At 35.4% G+C, this 18,431-nt stretch overlaps 2 protein-coding genes across 2 annotated transcripts; both read left to right on the forward strand.

The window, feature by feature from the left end:
• The first annotated feature begins 185 nt into the window (after positions 1 to 185).
• LOC139991124 (uncharacterized) lies at positions 186 to 10,613 on the forward strand. The gene is made up of 18 exons (XM_072010937.1): positions 186 to 915; positions 1,382 to 1,634; positions 1,822 to 1,925; positions 2,024 to 2,359; positions 2,764 to 3,039; positions 3,179 to 3,243; positions 3,943 to 4,168; positions 4,570 to 4,822; positions 5,427 to 5,530; positions 5,791 to 6,123; positions 6,210 to 6,485; positions 6,619 to 6,684; positions 8,354 to 8,575; positions 8,878 to 9,130; positions 9,397 to 9,500; positions 9,595 to 9,909; positions 10,137 to 10,412; positions 10,536 to 10,613. The coding sequence occupies exons 1-18, from the start codon at positions 721 to 723 to the stop codon at positions 10,602 to 10,604; spliced, it is 3,726 nt and encodes a 1,241-aa protein (XP_071867038.1). The 5' UTR covers positions 186 to 720; the 3' UTR covers positions 10,605 to 10,613.
• A 926-nt stretch (positions 10,614 to 11,539) lies between these two features.
• Positions 11,540 to 17,527, forward strand: LOC139991125 (uncharacterized). Its single transcript, XM_072010938.1, has 12 exons — positions 11,540 to 11,875; positions 12,208 to 12,460; positions 12,795 to 12,898; positions 13,139 to 13,471; positions 13,557 to 13,832; positions 13,966 to 14,025; positions 15,162 to 15,395; positions 15,565 to 15,817; positions 15,870 to 16,036; positions 16,171 to 16,479; positions 16,674 to 16,949; positions 17,465 to 17,527. Exons 1-12 carry the CDS (start codon positions 11,681 to 11,683, stop codon positions 17,525 to 17,527), a joined length of 2,523 nt encoding a protein of 840 aa, XP_071867039.1. The 5' UTR covers positions 11,540 to 11,680.
• Positions 17,528 to 18,431: the final 904 nt, after the last annotated feature.

Below are 18,431 nucleotides of genomic sequence, written 5' to 3' on the forward strand. Positions count from 1 at the left end.
AACTCCTTTATCCCAATGAAATATATTGGGAAAAAACCCAAGTAGGTAGACAATAATATTTCATTGCGTACTACAAGCACCTGACATCACACACAGACATGAGAGAACAAACGTTGCCGAAATTTCATTACTCGTTTCATAGCTACGATATCACCGAATCTGCACAGCACCACTCACAAATCGTAGAAACAAAATAAAAAAGGACATTTATCATCTTCGTAACTTCAACGCTCCGCCGCTGCGTCAAGCGATCTACGTTCCTTCCTCGTAGATTCTATCAAAGGAAATTATAGACAACTTTCTTAAGTCGTATGCCTCGTTTAGCAAGATAAATTTTCCTTTGGCAAAACGAAACAGCTGTCGAACAGCACTTCGATTTCACAGAGGGTCTCGTAACCCCGGAATAATGTATAACTCGATCGATCCCATCCACTCGTTGTTCATTCGGAACAAAGAATAGCAATTCTGGGCTATCGTGATCGAACGTTCGCTCCTTTCTTTTTTTTTTTCGTTCTTTCTCCTCGTTTCTTTTCCGGGACATCAAATAAAGGTACATCAATGGTAAGAATAAAATAGACACAAAGTACGCTATCGGTGAATAAAAGGATGCCGATATATCAAAGCGACTGATCGTCTCTAATACGTTGCAATAATCGATGTAAATCGTGTACAAGTGTACCAGTTCAATGTCCTAACATACTAGAACATTAGCAGTACGATATGAGATTTCTGAAGAGCCACGACATATCTATCAGCTTGACGTCGACTTTTATGAAACTCGTTGGATTATGGACGTCGAAAAACCAATTGGAACGACGCGTCAGACTTATTACGCAGATTTACACGTTCGTCGTTATTCTCTTTGGTCTATGGCTAGAGCTTACGGATATTTATCATTCTTTCGGTGATCTGAGTGTAAGTATTCGAACGATTATCTTTACCGAGATATTTGAGGAGAGATAAATCGCGACGAACGATACGGTTGAGGACTAAATTTCTGTAACAGTTCAGTTTCATTTCAAGTATTAAAGTTACAGAAACTAATAAGGCAATATGCAAAACAAACTTCATTGGTTATTTGTGGAATAAAACGCATTTATTTTGTGATAAAAGAAACTATGTCACTTAAAATTTGGTAACACAGTTATAAAATTTCTAGCATAATCTGATTATCATTTAAGACAATTACAATGTACTAGATTTCCTGAAAAAAAACCCCATAAAACGGTTGTTTTCTCATAAATTTGTAATGTCGTGGCTTGTGCGCCGTTTTCTCGTTAAACGTACCTAATTTGGATTAACAAAAAGATTTATATTACGCACAAGTGAAATAGGATCCATCCGTAGTTCTATATTTTCGATACATTCTCTCTGCTTACAGACCTGTCTTTACAACGTGTGCAACATTGTGGCGGTCCTAATGCCTCTTCTGAAGATGATCGTATTGCTTGCGCATAAACAAGAACTTTTTCATTTAATCGCGTATACGCAACGAAGATTTTGGCACGACAATTACGACGAGTACGAGAAAAAGATTTATACGAACTGCCAACTCAAATGTACCGTCTTTGTCTGTTTCGTTATATTCACCACCAAAGCGACTCTTATTTGTTACGCTCTTAGTCCAATTGTTGGTAAGTCGCTTAATCTTAAATTGGATTTTCCATGTTTTTATTTCTTTTCCAAAATAGCACAAAAATATCCAAGTGTAATCTATGGCAGATTCAGAAGGTTAATCGAATTGTTGTTGAACTTTCTTCGATATCGTATATTTTCTACTTAATATTTATCAAGAATTGTGCCATTCTATATCTATTCTAGAAAATATTGGAAGGAACGAGTCAGCCAGAGAATTTCTATTTAACATGTGGATTGATCTACCACTGACAATGTCCCCATACTATGAAATAACATTCGTGTTGCAGGTACCGGATCGCTTCCTTTTCCTAATGCTCGACGTATATTAATATTATCAAATTTAATACCAGTAAAAAACTTAATGGAAATCTTTATATATCCATAGCTCATGACATTGTACCATGTTGGAGTCGGCTACTTCTGTTTCGACAATCTATTATGCGTCATGAATCTACACTTGGCTACTCAATTTCAAATACTGCAATATAAAATGTCCCGCATGACCGATTTAACGAATAAAGGGAAGGGAGAAACAAATCCACAATTGTTCTCAGGATCATCGGCAAATAAATATTACACCGTCTTTAAGATGTATATTCAACAACATCAAGCTCTCATAGCTTATTGTCGCAAACTGGAATCGGTATTTAATTTGCCTGTTTTGGCGCAAGTGCTGGCGTTCAGCTTGGTAATGTGTCTCGATGGGTACCAGATACTTATGGTGAGTGTAACGCATTCGTATCAATTATTCGTTTTTACATTCCCACGTCTCGGAGAGTGTCGCGAATCCTGTATACGCAAAGTACAAAAATGTACAGAATACATACCGTATACAAGAATATACAAGAATATACGAAATAATCAAACTACTGCACTCTCTATAACATTTGATCGATGGAATAATTTTTTACCTAAAATACTCTAGTTCCGTCTTTTTAATTTTATTCGTACGAATATCGTATTTACATAAATATCTGCGGTCTAGTAATAATTCTATTTACTACGACGATCATGGAAAATCACGGGTCGCCTGTAAAAAGTGTCTATATCGAACATTTGAAATATTACCAACACTATTCATACTTCGGACAAGCTTTTACGCGCTAATGATACATTTTTTCGCAGCCAGGGGCACCTAGCAGAACACGTTTCATCTTCAGCTTCCAATTAATAGCCTGTCTATGCCAACTACTGATGTTCACCTACAGCTGTGACTGCATCATGCAAGAAAGCGCGAGCATAGCTTTGGCGGTGTATAAAGGACCTTGGTCGTTTTTGCCTGCAACCGAGAGCGGTATGATGATGCGAAAAGACATGATACTCGTTACTATAAGATCTGGCGTACCTTGTTGCATAACAGCCTATGGATTCTTCGTCGTGTCTCTGGAAACATACACTCGGGTAATTGAAACGTTGTGGCATTTGTCGGAATTGCAGCGAATGATAAATTTGACTGCGTAAAACTGTACAGTGTACGAAAATGTAAAGAGTACAAAGATACACGCCGGATATCTGTTGCTTATACATATTATTGTTACAGGTTTTAAGTACTGCGGTATCGTATTTCACACTGTTAAGACAAACTACACAGGAGACCCTCTATTCGTAATATACATATTTCACTTGCAAGTATACAGAATGTATATAGAATGTAAAATAGTAACAGATAATGGAATATCTAAAGGGTGCTGCTGCAAAGCAAAATAAAACTACAATGAGAAATAAAAAAAATTACATTTGAAGTTTGATTCGTTAAACGTTGACGCTTAAAAATCGAGTTATACTCATATTCGATCATCGAAGTAATCGTTATTCATAAATCCATTCGGTCGCATATTGTCGCTCGCTGTTATTCTACGACACGAACGCGCGAACAAGTGTGTGTAAGTTTCTTATTATTTTTATAGCAACCAGTATTCGGTAATTTCGATTGGAACTATCGCATCCGCTGTTTGCCTTCGTATCCTTCTACCAACCGTCTTATCAAATAATCCAGCTATAATATAATTTTTTCGAGAGTTAAATGTGGTTAAAAGTATCGCATCGCTATAGTAGAACATAATGACAGAGTAATACGCACAAACTGTAAATAATAAAAGAAAAATTGATCAACGAACAAATGCGTAGTTGACAAATACATCTTTTATGTATGTTTCCCGTCTATACCGAAGAGTAGCAATCAATCTTTTGCTTTTTGCACCCTTCGTGTCAGAATGGTGTAAGGATGACAAGAGGAAAGAACGATTTCCAATTAACGCAACACCTGTTATTACGATGATTCATATGTACTGGTGCACACCTCAGCGACAGCTTTAGACACTGTCCAGCCGACACCATGCAAGCGGATTTAGACTTGGACATATCGATGGTCTTGTCAAAGTTTTTCTTGAGGAGCATCGGCTTGTGGATATCCGAAAATTCCGCGGAAAAACGTCGCATGAAAATAATGATCGTCTATACGGTATGCCATTCGATATTTGCTACAGTCGAAATTACCAGAGATTTCTACTTCACTATATTGTACAAAGGCGTGAGTATATTTAACTGGTTTAGTTGTGTTAAATAAAATTGTTTACGTGCTATATTATTATTATATTAATAATAATAATTCATTATGTTCTGGAAAATATTAAGCAAGTGTTACGACCATCGTTCTATTTATTATTAAATCCTATAAACGAAAAATACATATTGATCTCTCGATGCCATTTATGTGGATTGTTTCTAATTGTCGCGTATCTTCATCGTCCGTTTATATTTAATAAATAAAAAGTGTGAAAGTCGCGATATTTTCTAATTTAATCTAATACGTAAAATCGTTCGCGACATGTAACATTGTACAATATTTTATGACACGAGTAATTCGGTTAAAACTCTATGAAACATACAAACAGCTATAGTTATAAAAGAATTCGTAATAACTCATTTCAGGATATTCTTTACGTTACAACCAACATATTAACCGTGACAATGGGTTTAACCAAGATATGTATCATAATGAAGCATAAAGAGGAATTTATAAATCTGATCGTGTACATGCAACAACAGTTTTGGAACGTTAAGTATGATTTTCGCGAGAAAGAAATTTTGGATAATTGCAAAAGAACTTGCACCTTCTTCGTCTGTTCCGTCACCATTATGGGTGCATGCGCTATAGTAGCTTATCTAACAACACCGGTTATTGGTAGGTTCTATCGTTCTATTATTCCGTTATCCTATTCGTTAATAGCGTGCCGTAGATCTTTAATTCAAGTCGCGAATGCTTTGCGTGGATGCACGTAACATCGACGTGTTATATATGTACAGGATGTCTCCGTGATCATAGCTATCGGGATTCTTTATGCGAAAATAGATCGCAAAAGAGGAGTAACATTTTTTCGTCAATAAAAGACAAGTCGGATACCTCGAAAGTTGCAATTAGTACACGGGCATTTGGCGGATCCTCAAACACATTTTTATCGAAAACGAAGCCTTAAACGAAAAAATATTATTCCTTGTTTTCGGTTAATTTTTACCTGTAGAATTACTACCAGATCGTTTGTGCCAAGATTTTGAAGACGCTCTGTATATAGATAATAGGATACTTCCCCTAGAAATTTTCATATTATTTTATCACATAACAAGCAATTTTTTTTTAACAACTTTGATTCGGTATTGTTGTATTAAAATGTTCTACGATTGTGTATACTGTCAAATATTTCTCTACTACGAAAAAGTACAAATTTGGTAAATACAAAAATGTAAATACCTAACGATAAATAAGCGAAACATTTGATATATTGTTGCAGCAAATGCCGGGAAAAATAATTCCGAAAGAGTATTGCCATTCAACATATGGTTAAATTTGCCAGTATCTATGTCGCCTTACTACGAAATGATATTTACTCTACAGGTATTTTAGATTAGAATTTTTATTGTAGCTGGTTGAATTACATGCTTATATTTACTATATTAAACTCACAACGCAATGACATAAATTGGGATATCCGCATCCGTGGAACTGCAACGTGTGACAATTAGTCGAAGTACGACGCTAGTATCTAATGATTACTATAGAAATGATGCGATATCTTTGACACGATTTTGCAAAAACCAATGGATTTCTTCTGTAGTGGACTGCAGCAGGGGAAGTAATTTTTGTACTTTTTGCAGACGATAAACATGTATCAAATAGCTGTCACCTACTTTTGCTTCGATAATATTTTCTGCATTCTGGCTATACATTTGGCTGGTCAGTTTCGCATACTTCGATACAGGTTTTCAAAACTGTGCGATATAGAACATCGGATAAACGAGAAGGATATGGAATCGACGATAACGAACTATGCGCATACGTTTTATGAAAAATTGAAGATGTACGTTCGACACCACCAGGCACTGATCAACTTTTGCGACAGGCTTGAAAACGTGTATACGATGTTGATACTTGGACAGGTGTTGGTATTTAGCGTGCTGATTTGTCTGTTTGCTTATCAAGGATTATTGGTTAGTATTTACGTACTGTAAACATTTCCGTTATCGAATTTTGTTAATTATTTGGAACTTTGTAAATGCTTAGTTTGCTCTCTTAGGCTGCCGCCCCTCTTGCGAGACGCTCCATCTTCATCTTTCATTTAATCGGATCAATGGCTCTATTGTTTATGTTCACCTATAGCTGTGACGGTGTGATAGAACACAGCGAGAAAGTCGCTATAGGAGCATATTCGGCGCTCTGGACGATCATGCCAATGAACAAAAATGGGAGGATGCTTCGAAACGATCTGATACTGGTGATCGAGCGATCGAGACGAGTTTGTTGTCTCACCGCGAACAGATTTTTCCCTGTCTCGTTAGAAACTTACAACAAGGTAGATATAGTATAAAGTCTACAACAAATACGCGGTACGATCTATGAAATTTAATGTATAGGAAAAATTTTTAAGCACTAGGAAATTGCAATTTTCGATATCGTGAAATAATTTGTTTATTAACATTTTGCAGATTTTATCAACCGCAGCATCGTATTTCACGTTACTAAGAAATAATTTAGAAAACGAAATTGAAAACTGATTGGTTAAAGGAAACCAATTCGCTAAAATATTCGTAGAAAATTACCTATAATAGTGTTCAAAAGAATTGTATAGGTATATCTATTAAAAGAAAATAAATAGTCGAATAGAAAATAACCGATAACTAAACATACGTATAATCAACTAGAGTCGCTCTCTTGTGACTTTGCTGGCGCAGTACCTATCTGAATTTATTTTTATTATCCTGTGTCTGTACACCATTCAGATGTCGAATTTCGTAAAACGTTCAAACAGGTATTTGTTCCTTTTTAACGAGAAGTTCGTACGTCGAATGTATCGTCCCCCTACTAGCAATTCGTGAAATATATCCTTAAAAAAAACGTTATCCCGTTTTGCGCCCTTTATGATCCGTATCCAAAAATCCTTTCCTATTCCACGCCTACGTCATAAAAGAAGTATATATATATATATGCAAGGTGAGTCATTAAAAATTATCACCCGAAGCAAATATATATCGACTTCATCAAGAAACGTTTAAAGCATGGTATTTAAGCAGCCTAGTCGGATGTGTACATTCTCTAGTATCTTATATTTTTTGAGACGTTAAGATGATTAGTCGATTCGGTTGAGCATTCTCTACAAAACAGTATTAATTAATTTATACCGAAAAACCATTAATTTAGCAGATATTTTAACTTTAATTTGCCCAATTTAATGTACGAAAGGTAAAGACGATGTAAACGCAAGAATACCGCTTCGCGTCTTCCCTCGTCTCTTCAGCACATTAAATTTAACGAATTACAGTTAAAGTATCTGATAAAAATATCCAGCTAGATCGGCTATTAAAAGCTTCAAAGTTAACTTGATATCTCAAAACCTAGCGTATTGGATAATCAACTCGTATACTCGTCTGACCAGGCTCCTTAAATACGGTAAACTTGGCTTCAAACATTTTTTTAATCAAGCCGATAGATAACGAATTTTTTCAGGTGGTAGCTTTTGCTGACTCGTTCATAACGTTTTCAACGTAAATTCATTCTATATCAATGAAAATCATATCGCGTTTAATTTTTCCATATAAAATATCATTACGTGTTAATTGCCTTTGTTTTTGTAATTTTAGTTGTAAGCACTTAAAGATAGTATAGTTCATACATATGTAAAATGTACGTGCTAATACAGAGGATATATGAAAATGCGTACCTGGTATAGTATATCGTTACATAATTACGTGATATTCATTTTGCAATCGAGATAACGGCTTAATCATTCTCAAAGGAAGTCATCTTTATATACCGCGTCGTGATTCTACATTCAGAGACAACGACGAGAGTGTCGTACTTTCCAACTGTACTTCTTCTCAAAGTAACCATACGTTGTAGCACGATTTTTACTTCTGGCGACCAAGTAATCAATATGTGAGAAATTGCTAGTTGCACATGCACTATAGGGGGTAATAATCGCACACGCCCTCTCTCAAGCACGCGTGATACACCAATTCATATATTTTTCATGTTTGTCAATTTCTTATTTGTTTCCGCCACCGTATATCGTTTCCACTCTACGCGGAAAAGTTCGCTTTAAGTAAGATACGTATCTATTATCAAACGATCGAATGTCTCGATAGATCAAAGCGATGTCACTTCAAGCCACCTTTTCGCTAGGAACCTTTTCTCGCTAAATTTTCTAGCTGTCGCATGATTTAAAGATCAAGATCGAGAAAAACGATCGTCATGCATACGACACGATACACGGATATCTCAATCACATTGTCGCAGTTTCTATTAAAACTCGCGGGTGTCTGGATGACAATGAATAACGCCGAAGAACGTCGAAGAAGACTCACTATGGCGTTTACTGCCGTCATACATGTTTACGGATTATATCTAAATCTCGGCGATGCTTATTACACGTGGAACGATTTGAGCGTGAGTATAAACAACGGTCGCTGTTTTAAGATTGTTATTTTTCGAAAGTCATAGATATACTTTTCATTTGGAAATCGTCTTAAATTTTTATACGAATCCATTATAAATTTTATTACAGAGAAAATAATTAAGGTGAATACCGAATCTACTTAATTGTTTTCGTAAAATTTAATAGAAAACTGCAAGAAATATATTAATACGGCGATCGTATTACGAAAATGTTTAAAAGATTTATAGAGAGAAACAAATTGTATCGATGTTCCGACTGGTTTACTATATACAAAATGAATTAACTTTTTCAGCATTGTATCTTCTTGCTCTCTAATACATTATGCATCGTATTGGCGATGTTCAAGCTTTTGATATTAAATTTTCGCAGAACGGAATTTAAGGATTTAATTTTATTTGCACAACAAAATTTTTGGCATTTCAAGTACGACCATGACGAGAAAATACTTTTCATGAAGTGCCGAAAATTGTGCAAGCTATGGACCATAACGGCATGCTCTTTCACGCAAGCCTCCTTGGCGTTTTACATAATTACGCCAATCTGCGGTAAGCACGAATATTTAAAGATCTTCGTTTCTACGCAAAATAAATAAATTAGTCTCGAATAAAAACAATTCTATAGCTTTACGATCCAACGATATTAACAATCGAAATACATGCTTTATCCTTTTTACCGTATCCTTTAAAGTACAATAAAATTAGTTAACAAACAATCTACAAAATCTCCATCCAAGAAATCACAAATATGTGCGAACTAATTGATAGAACATACGAAACGGAAGCTTCGGGATTCATGCTCCATCGTGTTTCAGCGAATATCGGAAAAAACAAATCGGATAGGGTACTTCCGTTCAAAATGTGGGTCGATCTGCCGCTAAGCGTGACACCGTATTACGAAATAATGTTCGTTATTCAGGTATCGTATATCTGCTCCATTTCCGAGTATATTTAAATAGCGAACTCGGCGAATACAACGATAATTTTACTATGGAAGATCACTGTTTACCCAGCTAGCGACTGTGCAACAAATCGGTGTAACGTATTTGTGCAACGACAACTTCTTATGCATACTGAATATGCACGTGATCTGCCAATTCCGCATGCTGCATAACAGACTTTTGAATTTTTGGAAGATAATCGACCAGCAAACGGATAAGATCGATTACACCGACAAGTGCTACATAGCGTTGAAAAAATGCATTCGGCAGCATCAGTCGTTGATCAAATTCTGCGAGAAACTCGAGTATGTTAATACGCTACCGATCTTCGGCCACGTAGTGGTCTTTAGCTTGCTAATGTGCTTCGATACGTACGAGATACTTTTGGTACGTTGGATTTACTTACTTAAATACGATTTGTTCGAAATACGATTTATCGCGAGTTTTATTATTTCACTGTTACCTGAAAATCGTTAAATAGCATGATTAATTTAACTTTGTTTTACGTCCTCCTCAGGATTTCATAAACTTGTCTCTTTACCTAGAAACGAAATGCTCGTTTCAAGTATATTCGACAGTTATACGAATAAACGAGTATTATATTATGTACACAGGCAAATGTATCCGCTGGTACACGACTGATCTTCGTGTTCCACATGGTCGGTAGCTTTATCCATATAATTTTCTTCACCTACACTTGCCACGGCTTGATAGAGGAAAGTTCGAATATTAGCTTGGCAACGTACTCAGGCTGGTGGACGATTCTGCCAATGACCGAAACTGGCAGAATGTTACGAGAAGACGTGAAGATGATGATAATGAAATCAACGCGACCATGCTATCTGACCGCCGGTGGATTTTTTCCTATATCTTTGGAAACATCTACCGCGGTACGTAATCCGTTTCGTACTTAACCCCATTCGTCCTGGCAGTATCGCCTTTTGCAACGCGTTACCAAAAACGTATAAATTTTTAGACGAATTCCATGACGACGCTAAAATTTTATGTTACAGCTGATGAGTACCACAATGTCATACTTTACGCTCATGAGGGAATCATCTGTGAAAAATGCCGAGAAATAATCCATCATATATATATTTAAAATATATGAATATACTTTAATATGTACTTGAAATATATGTTTCGGTAATAATAAAGATAAAGTTAATTAAAATCTTACGTCGAGAACGAAAATTCTACACCAAGCGGACGTGGCGATACTCGTATCGACATCGATATAGCGATAATCCAATATATATGTTTTCTTCTTTTGCTAATAAAATTATCGCTAACATTGGTGAGACCACACTTCTGATTTTAGTAAGACCGAACATGATATTATTATAAAATTTGCTTGCTTTAATTTGGCTCGTGTTCTACGTTCGTTGCTGTCGACAAAATACAAAGATTTCGAATAACTGGTCTTCTTGAGAACCAAGAACAAGTACCTAACACTATAAATTGCAAAATACACGCGTACATCGTGCACGATAAATATATATACCACTAAAACGCGAAAAGCTGTACAAAGAGATACTTACGAAATAGTTTGCGAATAATCTTCGCGAAGTCTATTCTTTTCTGTAAACGCAACAACCATGATCGAATCCTTATCCGTACCCGTATCCAAAAATCCATTCGGCAGGAAACTCTCGTTGGAACTTCTTCCGTAACACGAACACGAGAACAAATAAATTTTGCATTTCCGTAACGATCGCTAGACGTTCCGATGTTAACAGCAATTTCTCGTAAGAGGGAAGGACGCAACGTTTAACGTTCGAAAACTCAGTTGCGGTTCCTGATTGAAAAGTCACATTCGTAGATCAAAAAGTGACTGTAGTCCGATACGTACGGGTCTCTGGAAATAATGAAAGAGATCAATCAACGAACAAATGCATGATTACCTGCTACTTCCAAGCTTTCTTCATTTACCCTTACAAAGGTAACGATCAAACATTAATTTCACTCCTCCTTTCACTTCTGTTTTCATTTCTCCTTCCATTTCTCTTCCACTTCTCCGTCGCTTCACTTGCGAGAATGACAGCAAAAATTAATAAATCAAAGAAGCGCGTCACCTGTTATTACGAGGATTAGTACGTATTGGGGCATACGCGGAACGTGGCACGCGAGTGACAGCTTTAGACGCTGATCAGACACCATGCAAATGCAACGGGACTTGGACATATCAATGGTCCTGTCGACATTTTTCTTGAGGAATATCGGTCTATGGATAACCGACTATCCCACGGAAGAACGTCGGATGAAAATAATGATCATTTGCACAATATGGAATTCTATATTTGCCACGATCGTTATTACCAGAGATTTATATTTCACTGTGTTGTACAGAGGCGTGAGTATATTATTATTATTAGTAATAAAATTAATTAGAAAGTATTATTATTATGTATGTCATTATCTTTCTAATTATTATTTGTAAATTATTACTATTATTTTAAGTAAAGCGCATGTATCGATTTCTCGATGCTATCTACGAGGATTGTTTTTAATCGGCACCTATCTTTGTTGTTCGTTTATATCGGATACATTATATTTTCTAATTTAATCTACGATAATACTGAAAATCGTTCGTGACATATAATAGTTTATGACACGCGTATTTCAATTAAGACTCTATGAAACGTACAGCTATAGTTATAAAAAAATCAATTCGTTCCGTTTCAGGATATTCTTTACGTTACTACCAACATATTAACCGTGACAATGGGTTTAACCAAGATATGTATCATAATGAAGCATAAAGAGGAATTTATGAAACTGATCATGTACGTTCAACAAAATTTTTGGAACGTCAAGTACGATTTTCGCGAGAAAGAAATTTTGGATAATTGCAAGAAAACTTGCACCTTCTTCGTCTGTTCCGTCACCGTCATGGGTACATGCGCTATACTAGCTTATCTAACAACACCGCTTATCGGTAGGTCAAAAATATTCTATTTGTTTACGGTGTGTTGCATTTTTTTTAATCCAAATCGTGAATGATTCGTATGGATATACGTAATGTTCATCCGATATATATAGATAATAATATACTCCTTTCACAAATTCTCGTACCATACATGTACATCGAATACATATACATCGATATACTATGTCGTATAACTAACGAAACAATCTTCTTTCAAAAGAGAACAAATATCTGTCTGCTGTAATAAGCTAAAAATTCGATAGGTACAATAATATATGCGAATAATAATATAAGCGAACCATTTCACACGGAAAAAGGTGTATCATCTTAGCGTTTGTTGCAGCAAATGTTGGAAAAAATAAATCCGAAAGAGCATTTCCTTTCAACATGTGGCTGAATTTACCATTGTCTGTGTCGCCTTATTACGAAATGATATTTATTCTACAGGTATTTTAGATTCTCGCAATTTTCTAACGATCGTTATTGTAACTAGTTGCATTACGCGCTTATATTTACGCGGAACTACAACCTGTGACAATTAGTCAAAGTTTCACCCTAGAATCCTCCACTTTCTATAAATCTGCATGACCTTCCTTATCAATGACTAATCAATTTCTGCGATTTTGCGAAAACGGATAGATTTTTTCCACGGACTGTAACAGGGGAAATAATTTTTACATTTTGCAGACGATAAGTATGTATTACGTATCGGTAAGCTATTTTTGCTTCGATAATGTTTTCTGCATCTTGGCCATACACTTGGCTGGTCAGTTTCGCATACTTCGATACAGGTTTACAAAACTGTGCGACATGGAACGTCGGATGAAGAAAAATGATACGAAACCGGCGTTAACAGAGCACGTGCATGTGTTTTACGAGAAATTGAAGACATGCATTCGACACCATCAGACGCTCATCACTTTCTGCGACAGGCTTGAAAACGTGTATACGATGTTGATATTTGGACAAGTGTTGGTATTTAGCGTGTTGATTTGCCTGTTTGCTTATCAGGGATTATTGGTTAGCACGATATTTGCGCTTATATTTGGCTTTATACGAGTTTTATATATATTTGGCAATTTCTAAACGAACAGTTCTCTCTTAGGCTGGTGCTCCTCTTGCGAGACGCTCCATCTTCATCTTTCTTTTAGTCGGCTCAATGGCTCTATTGTTTATGTTCACCTATAGCTGTGACGGTGTGATAGAACACAGCGAGAAAGTCGCTATAGGAGCATATTCGGCGCTCTGGACGATCATGCCAATGAACAAATCCGGGAGGATGCTTCGAAACGATCTAACAATGGTGATTGGGCGATCGAGACGAGTTTGTTGTCTCACCGCGAACAAATTTTTCCCTGTGTCACTGGAAACTTACACCACGGTAGATATAGTATCGAATCTATAATAAACACGCGTTACGATCTATGAAATTTAAAGCATAGGAAGAATTTTTAGACACTAGGAAATTGTAATTTTCGATATCGTGAAATAATTTATTTATTAATACTTTGCAGATTTTGTCTACCGCAATATCATATTTCACTTTGTTGAGAAATCGCGTAGAAGACGAAATTGTAAATTGACTGATAAAAACAAATCTCCAACCGATTTAGTAATTTGTTCTAAGAAAATTTCCTTCAGACATATATTGTACTATTTAGTGTCTATATATTGACAAAAATAAATGAATTTTAGAAAGATAACTGATAATTTAATACATATATATATACGATGAATAATCAACGTGGAACTTTTCCTATAGTACTTCAATATCTTAATATATCAGCCAATTATTGACAACATACGAGCTTTTTTTAATATTTATAGTAAATCTTAAATTAATTCGCTATCATAAAGGTGAATTTCATTCGCTACTCTAACAATCACAGTCGTTTAATTTTTCCGTATAAAATATCAGTAAATATCATTTATTGCTATTTCTATTATTTTGAGTCATATATATTGGATCATATATTTGGAATCGTATATAGATTAGTCTTGAATAGTTTATGATAGTATAATTTACATATCGTTGTCAGCAAATAGTGAAATATATTTATTTAGAAAATGCACGTACCTTCGCTGTACTCGTAAATTAAATTGTACATGTCTTTAATTAACACAGTCTAAATGTCGATCGAGTCGACTCTAATTCCGAAAGAATATTTTAAATAATCGATCATCTGTCCTCCTTCGAGTATGTTCTTCGTTCGATACAAAGAACAGATCCTATGCATTATAATATACATATTATTACATTATTATTATTATATACAAAACAAGTTGCAAAATGCACATGTGTATCATACGCAATAAAAGTACATAACACTAAAAAGTGAAAAATTATAACGAAGGTGCTTACGAAACAATCGGCAAATAATCTTCGTAAATTTCATTCCTTTATTCGCAAATAGCGATAAAAGAATGTTAGGTGTGTTCTTCGAACGTTCCCGGACAAGAAAATTATCGATGTACCGCGTATGCGTTATCGTTTCCCCGAATACCTCCATCCCTCTGAAATCCTGCATAATTTATCAATCCGATGCTTCTTCCCCTTTCCGTTTTACACCACAAAAAAGCAATTATAGTGACGTGTAAAATAACCAGTTGTCCACGAAACATAGCGGACATGAAAAACGAACGGGATAATCGAGGTAAGTGTGGAGACTCGGGTATGGTTAATAAAAAACCTAAAGATTCTCTTGTAAAGCTCTTGGAGCTTGGAGCACACCACCTTTCAAGACTCAGAATGACCTCGAAGAGAGACAGAGATCTTTCAATCACCGTCGTGTCCTTCTACATGAAAATCGTTGGCTTTTGGCCGGTGAATAATCACGTGGAAGTACGTTGGAGGAACTTTGCTACGATTTATACAACTTTCGCGATTCTCGTCGCCATCGTGGTCGAAACGAGGGATCTGTACTTCACTTGGGGAGATTTTGGCGTAAGTGAAAAATTCAATTTTGTTATAGTAACATGGAGAATAATTTTTCGAATTAACAATTTTACGGATTTGAACACTGTTCGAAAGATCTATCGGATCAAAGCAGCTTTTGCTCTCGCGATAGTTTCGAAAATATCCATCGTGTACGTGTACTGTTATTTGATTATAGGGTACTGTATACATCGTGTGCAACCTCGTAACTATTGTTCTAGTTTTGTTCAAAATTTTGGTTTGTTTTGTATACAAAAAGGAGTTGCTTAGTTTGATACGATACGCGAAAACGAATTTTTGGCATTCGAATTACGATTCACACGAACGAATGATTGTGGATAGGTGTAAACGTACTTGTACGGTTCTCGTTTGCGTCTTCACTTTCTTCGCTCAAGGAACAGTTATCTCTTACGTGATAGGACCGATTCAAGGTGAGACATTTATATAATCATCGTACAAACAACGATATATATTGTTAACTAGCTTGCCTTGATCAAACGAAATTAATTAAACTAGCTTTGTCAACGTATTTATATTATTCAGCAAATATTGGAAGAAACGAAACAAATCGGATACTTCCATTCAACATATGGTTGAACACACCGATATTCTACATGACACCGTACTTTGAGGTCGAGTTTATCATACAGGTACTAAGAATTTGTTAGTTGGTAAAAACAATTAAACGTTTTAATTCGCCAAGACTATATTTATCAAATTTAATTTCAAATATGTATATGATAAAAATATGATAAAAATAAAATTACATCTTGCGTTTCTACAGGTTTTGTGCCTGTATCATGTTGGCGTGTGCTATCTTTGTTTCGATAATATTTTATGCATTATAAATCTACATACTGCTGGACAGTTTCGTATCTTACAATACAGACTTGAAAATATGTGCGGTGTAAATAACAACGGAAAATTGTCGTACAGCATATGTAAATATATGAAACTTAAAACTTACATTCAGCAACATCAAATGCTCATTGAATATTGTAAAAAACTCGAGCAAGTGTTTAATTTGATCGTGCTTGGACAAGTGTCGCTCTTCAGCTTATTAATGTGCCTCGATGGATATTTAGTACTTATGGTATGCATAGTAGTATCTATATTTTAAAAAAACTGTTCCGTAAAAATAGAAATTTAATGTTGGAAGAGTTCTAGTGTGGTTGGTAGTAGTAATAATTCTTGATATCGCGACATAGCAACAATTCTCGTAGAAGAAAGTAATATGTTTTTAATTCGTTACGGCGGTTTAGGCTGCAACAATGCAATTTTTTACAGGAAGACGCTCCTCTTACGAGACGCCTTATTTTCCTATTTCATATAACGGGTTGCATGTGTCAACTGCTGATGTTCACCTATAGTTGCGATTGTCTGATACGAGACAGTACGAACGTAGCTAATGCCGCCTACAAAAGCTTATGGTCGGTTCTGCCAATGGACAAATATGGGAAAATATTACGGAGAGACTTGATGTTGATTATCATGAGATCTAATATACCATGTTGTCTGACCGCCAGTGGATTCTTCGTCGTATCGCTGGAAACGTATACCGGAGTAAGTACGTCTACTCGCTGTAACTACACTAGTTCAACCATGTGTAGAACGGACATGCTACGTTCCAAACAACGTTATCTTCTACCCGTATTTATAAGTAATAACTAAAAAGTTTCATAAAAATTATTGTTGACGTGATATAAATTTGCTTTCAAAGTACATTGACCATATCAATCACATTATTGCACAATACATGATACCTGAATATTATTGTAAGATTACAAGTTATTATCAGCTTTCCTTCTCCTCTCTTCGACATTTCCTACGTACGCAGAACATATTTTCCAACATTTACAACTGGAATATGACGCGTCATAAATTATTAAACGAGAAATTAGTAAGTAACAGTTGTTTTATAATTGTCCTTATTTCCCTAATAAACATTTTTTTAAGTACTTGTAAAATAACTTTATCTTAACAAACACAATGACTATTATTATTATATCAGATACTATTTAACGAGTTATAAAATCATGATGAAAATTTAATCTATTGCGTTCCTTTGCTGTTTACAGATTCTAAGTACCGCAGCATCGTACTTTACGTTGTTGAGAAATCATGCAAGCGATACGCCTTAACGCAAGTACCCCACCAACATTTTCGAATAAAGTTCCAAGAAATTTAAATGTTCAAAAGCATTTAGGTATTTATTTACTTGATATTACACAAAAATATCAGTTGCTTTGCTTAACCTTCATTCGTAGGCTGTGTGTTCAGGAAACCCAGTTACTCCGATCGATATTCGGACACCCTTCGAAACAGAATAACTTTTTTAAAATTGAGCCAAACGATTTGAAATTTTTTTTTTCTTTTTCTTTAAGTTAAAAAGGTTGATTCACTGGGAGGCGCGCGCAAAAATTTGGAAAAAGTTGTGATTGGTCGAAAATAATAAAGGTCGCTTTTTACTAATTTCTTATGCAAGAAAATACTAAAGGCGAATTCAAGGCAGTAGCGTTTACAGCACGTTCTGTAGATTCGGAAATGCATCAAAGAGGACCTGCCCCAAATGATATAGGAGACGACCGTACAATTATCGAGAGGTTCTTTTTCAGCAATTACAATATTATCGAAGAATTCCTTATATATAATAGACATAAATCTTCGAAATACGTTGTTCAAATTTTCATTGGGATTTCACAGGATTAATACCGCGAGTTTCTCAAAAATTTGTTGCTTCTATCTTCTCAAAAAATATCAAACCGTCCGATCCGTTCTTTGAAAAGTTATGCTACTTTAAGATGTGTCCGAATATTAATGGGAGCAACTGTATATTTTTCTTCGTTCTTCGTTTATCTCGTTTATTCGATTCTTCGTTCATGTTAAGATGTAGTTGCTTTAAACAAAACTTAAGCCTTTCTTATCAAAAATATCAATGACAATCGATTTTACATTTACATTTTAACCGGAACAACTTAATCGCGTTATCTATTTTACTACAACTACAATACTATTCTATACATCTTGATAATAAATAACAGACTA

Source organism: Bombus fervidus, chromosome 9 (genome assembly GCF_041682495.2).
Source record: "Bombus fervidus isolate BK054 chromosome 9, iyBomFerv1, whole genome shotgun sequence".
NCBI lineage: Eukaryota > Metazoa > Arthropoda > Insecta > Hymenoptera > Apidae > Bombus > Bombus fervidus.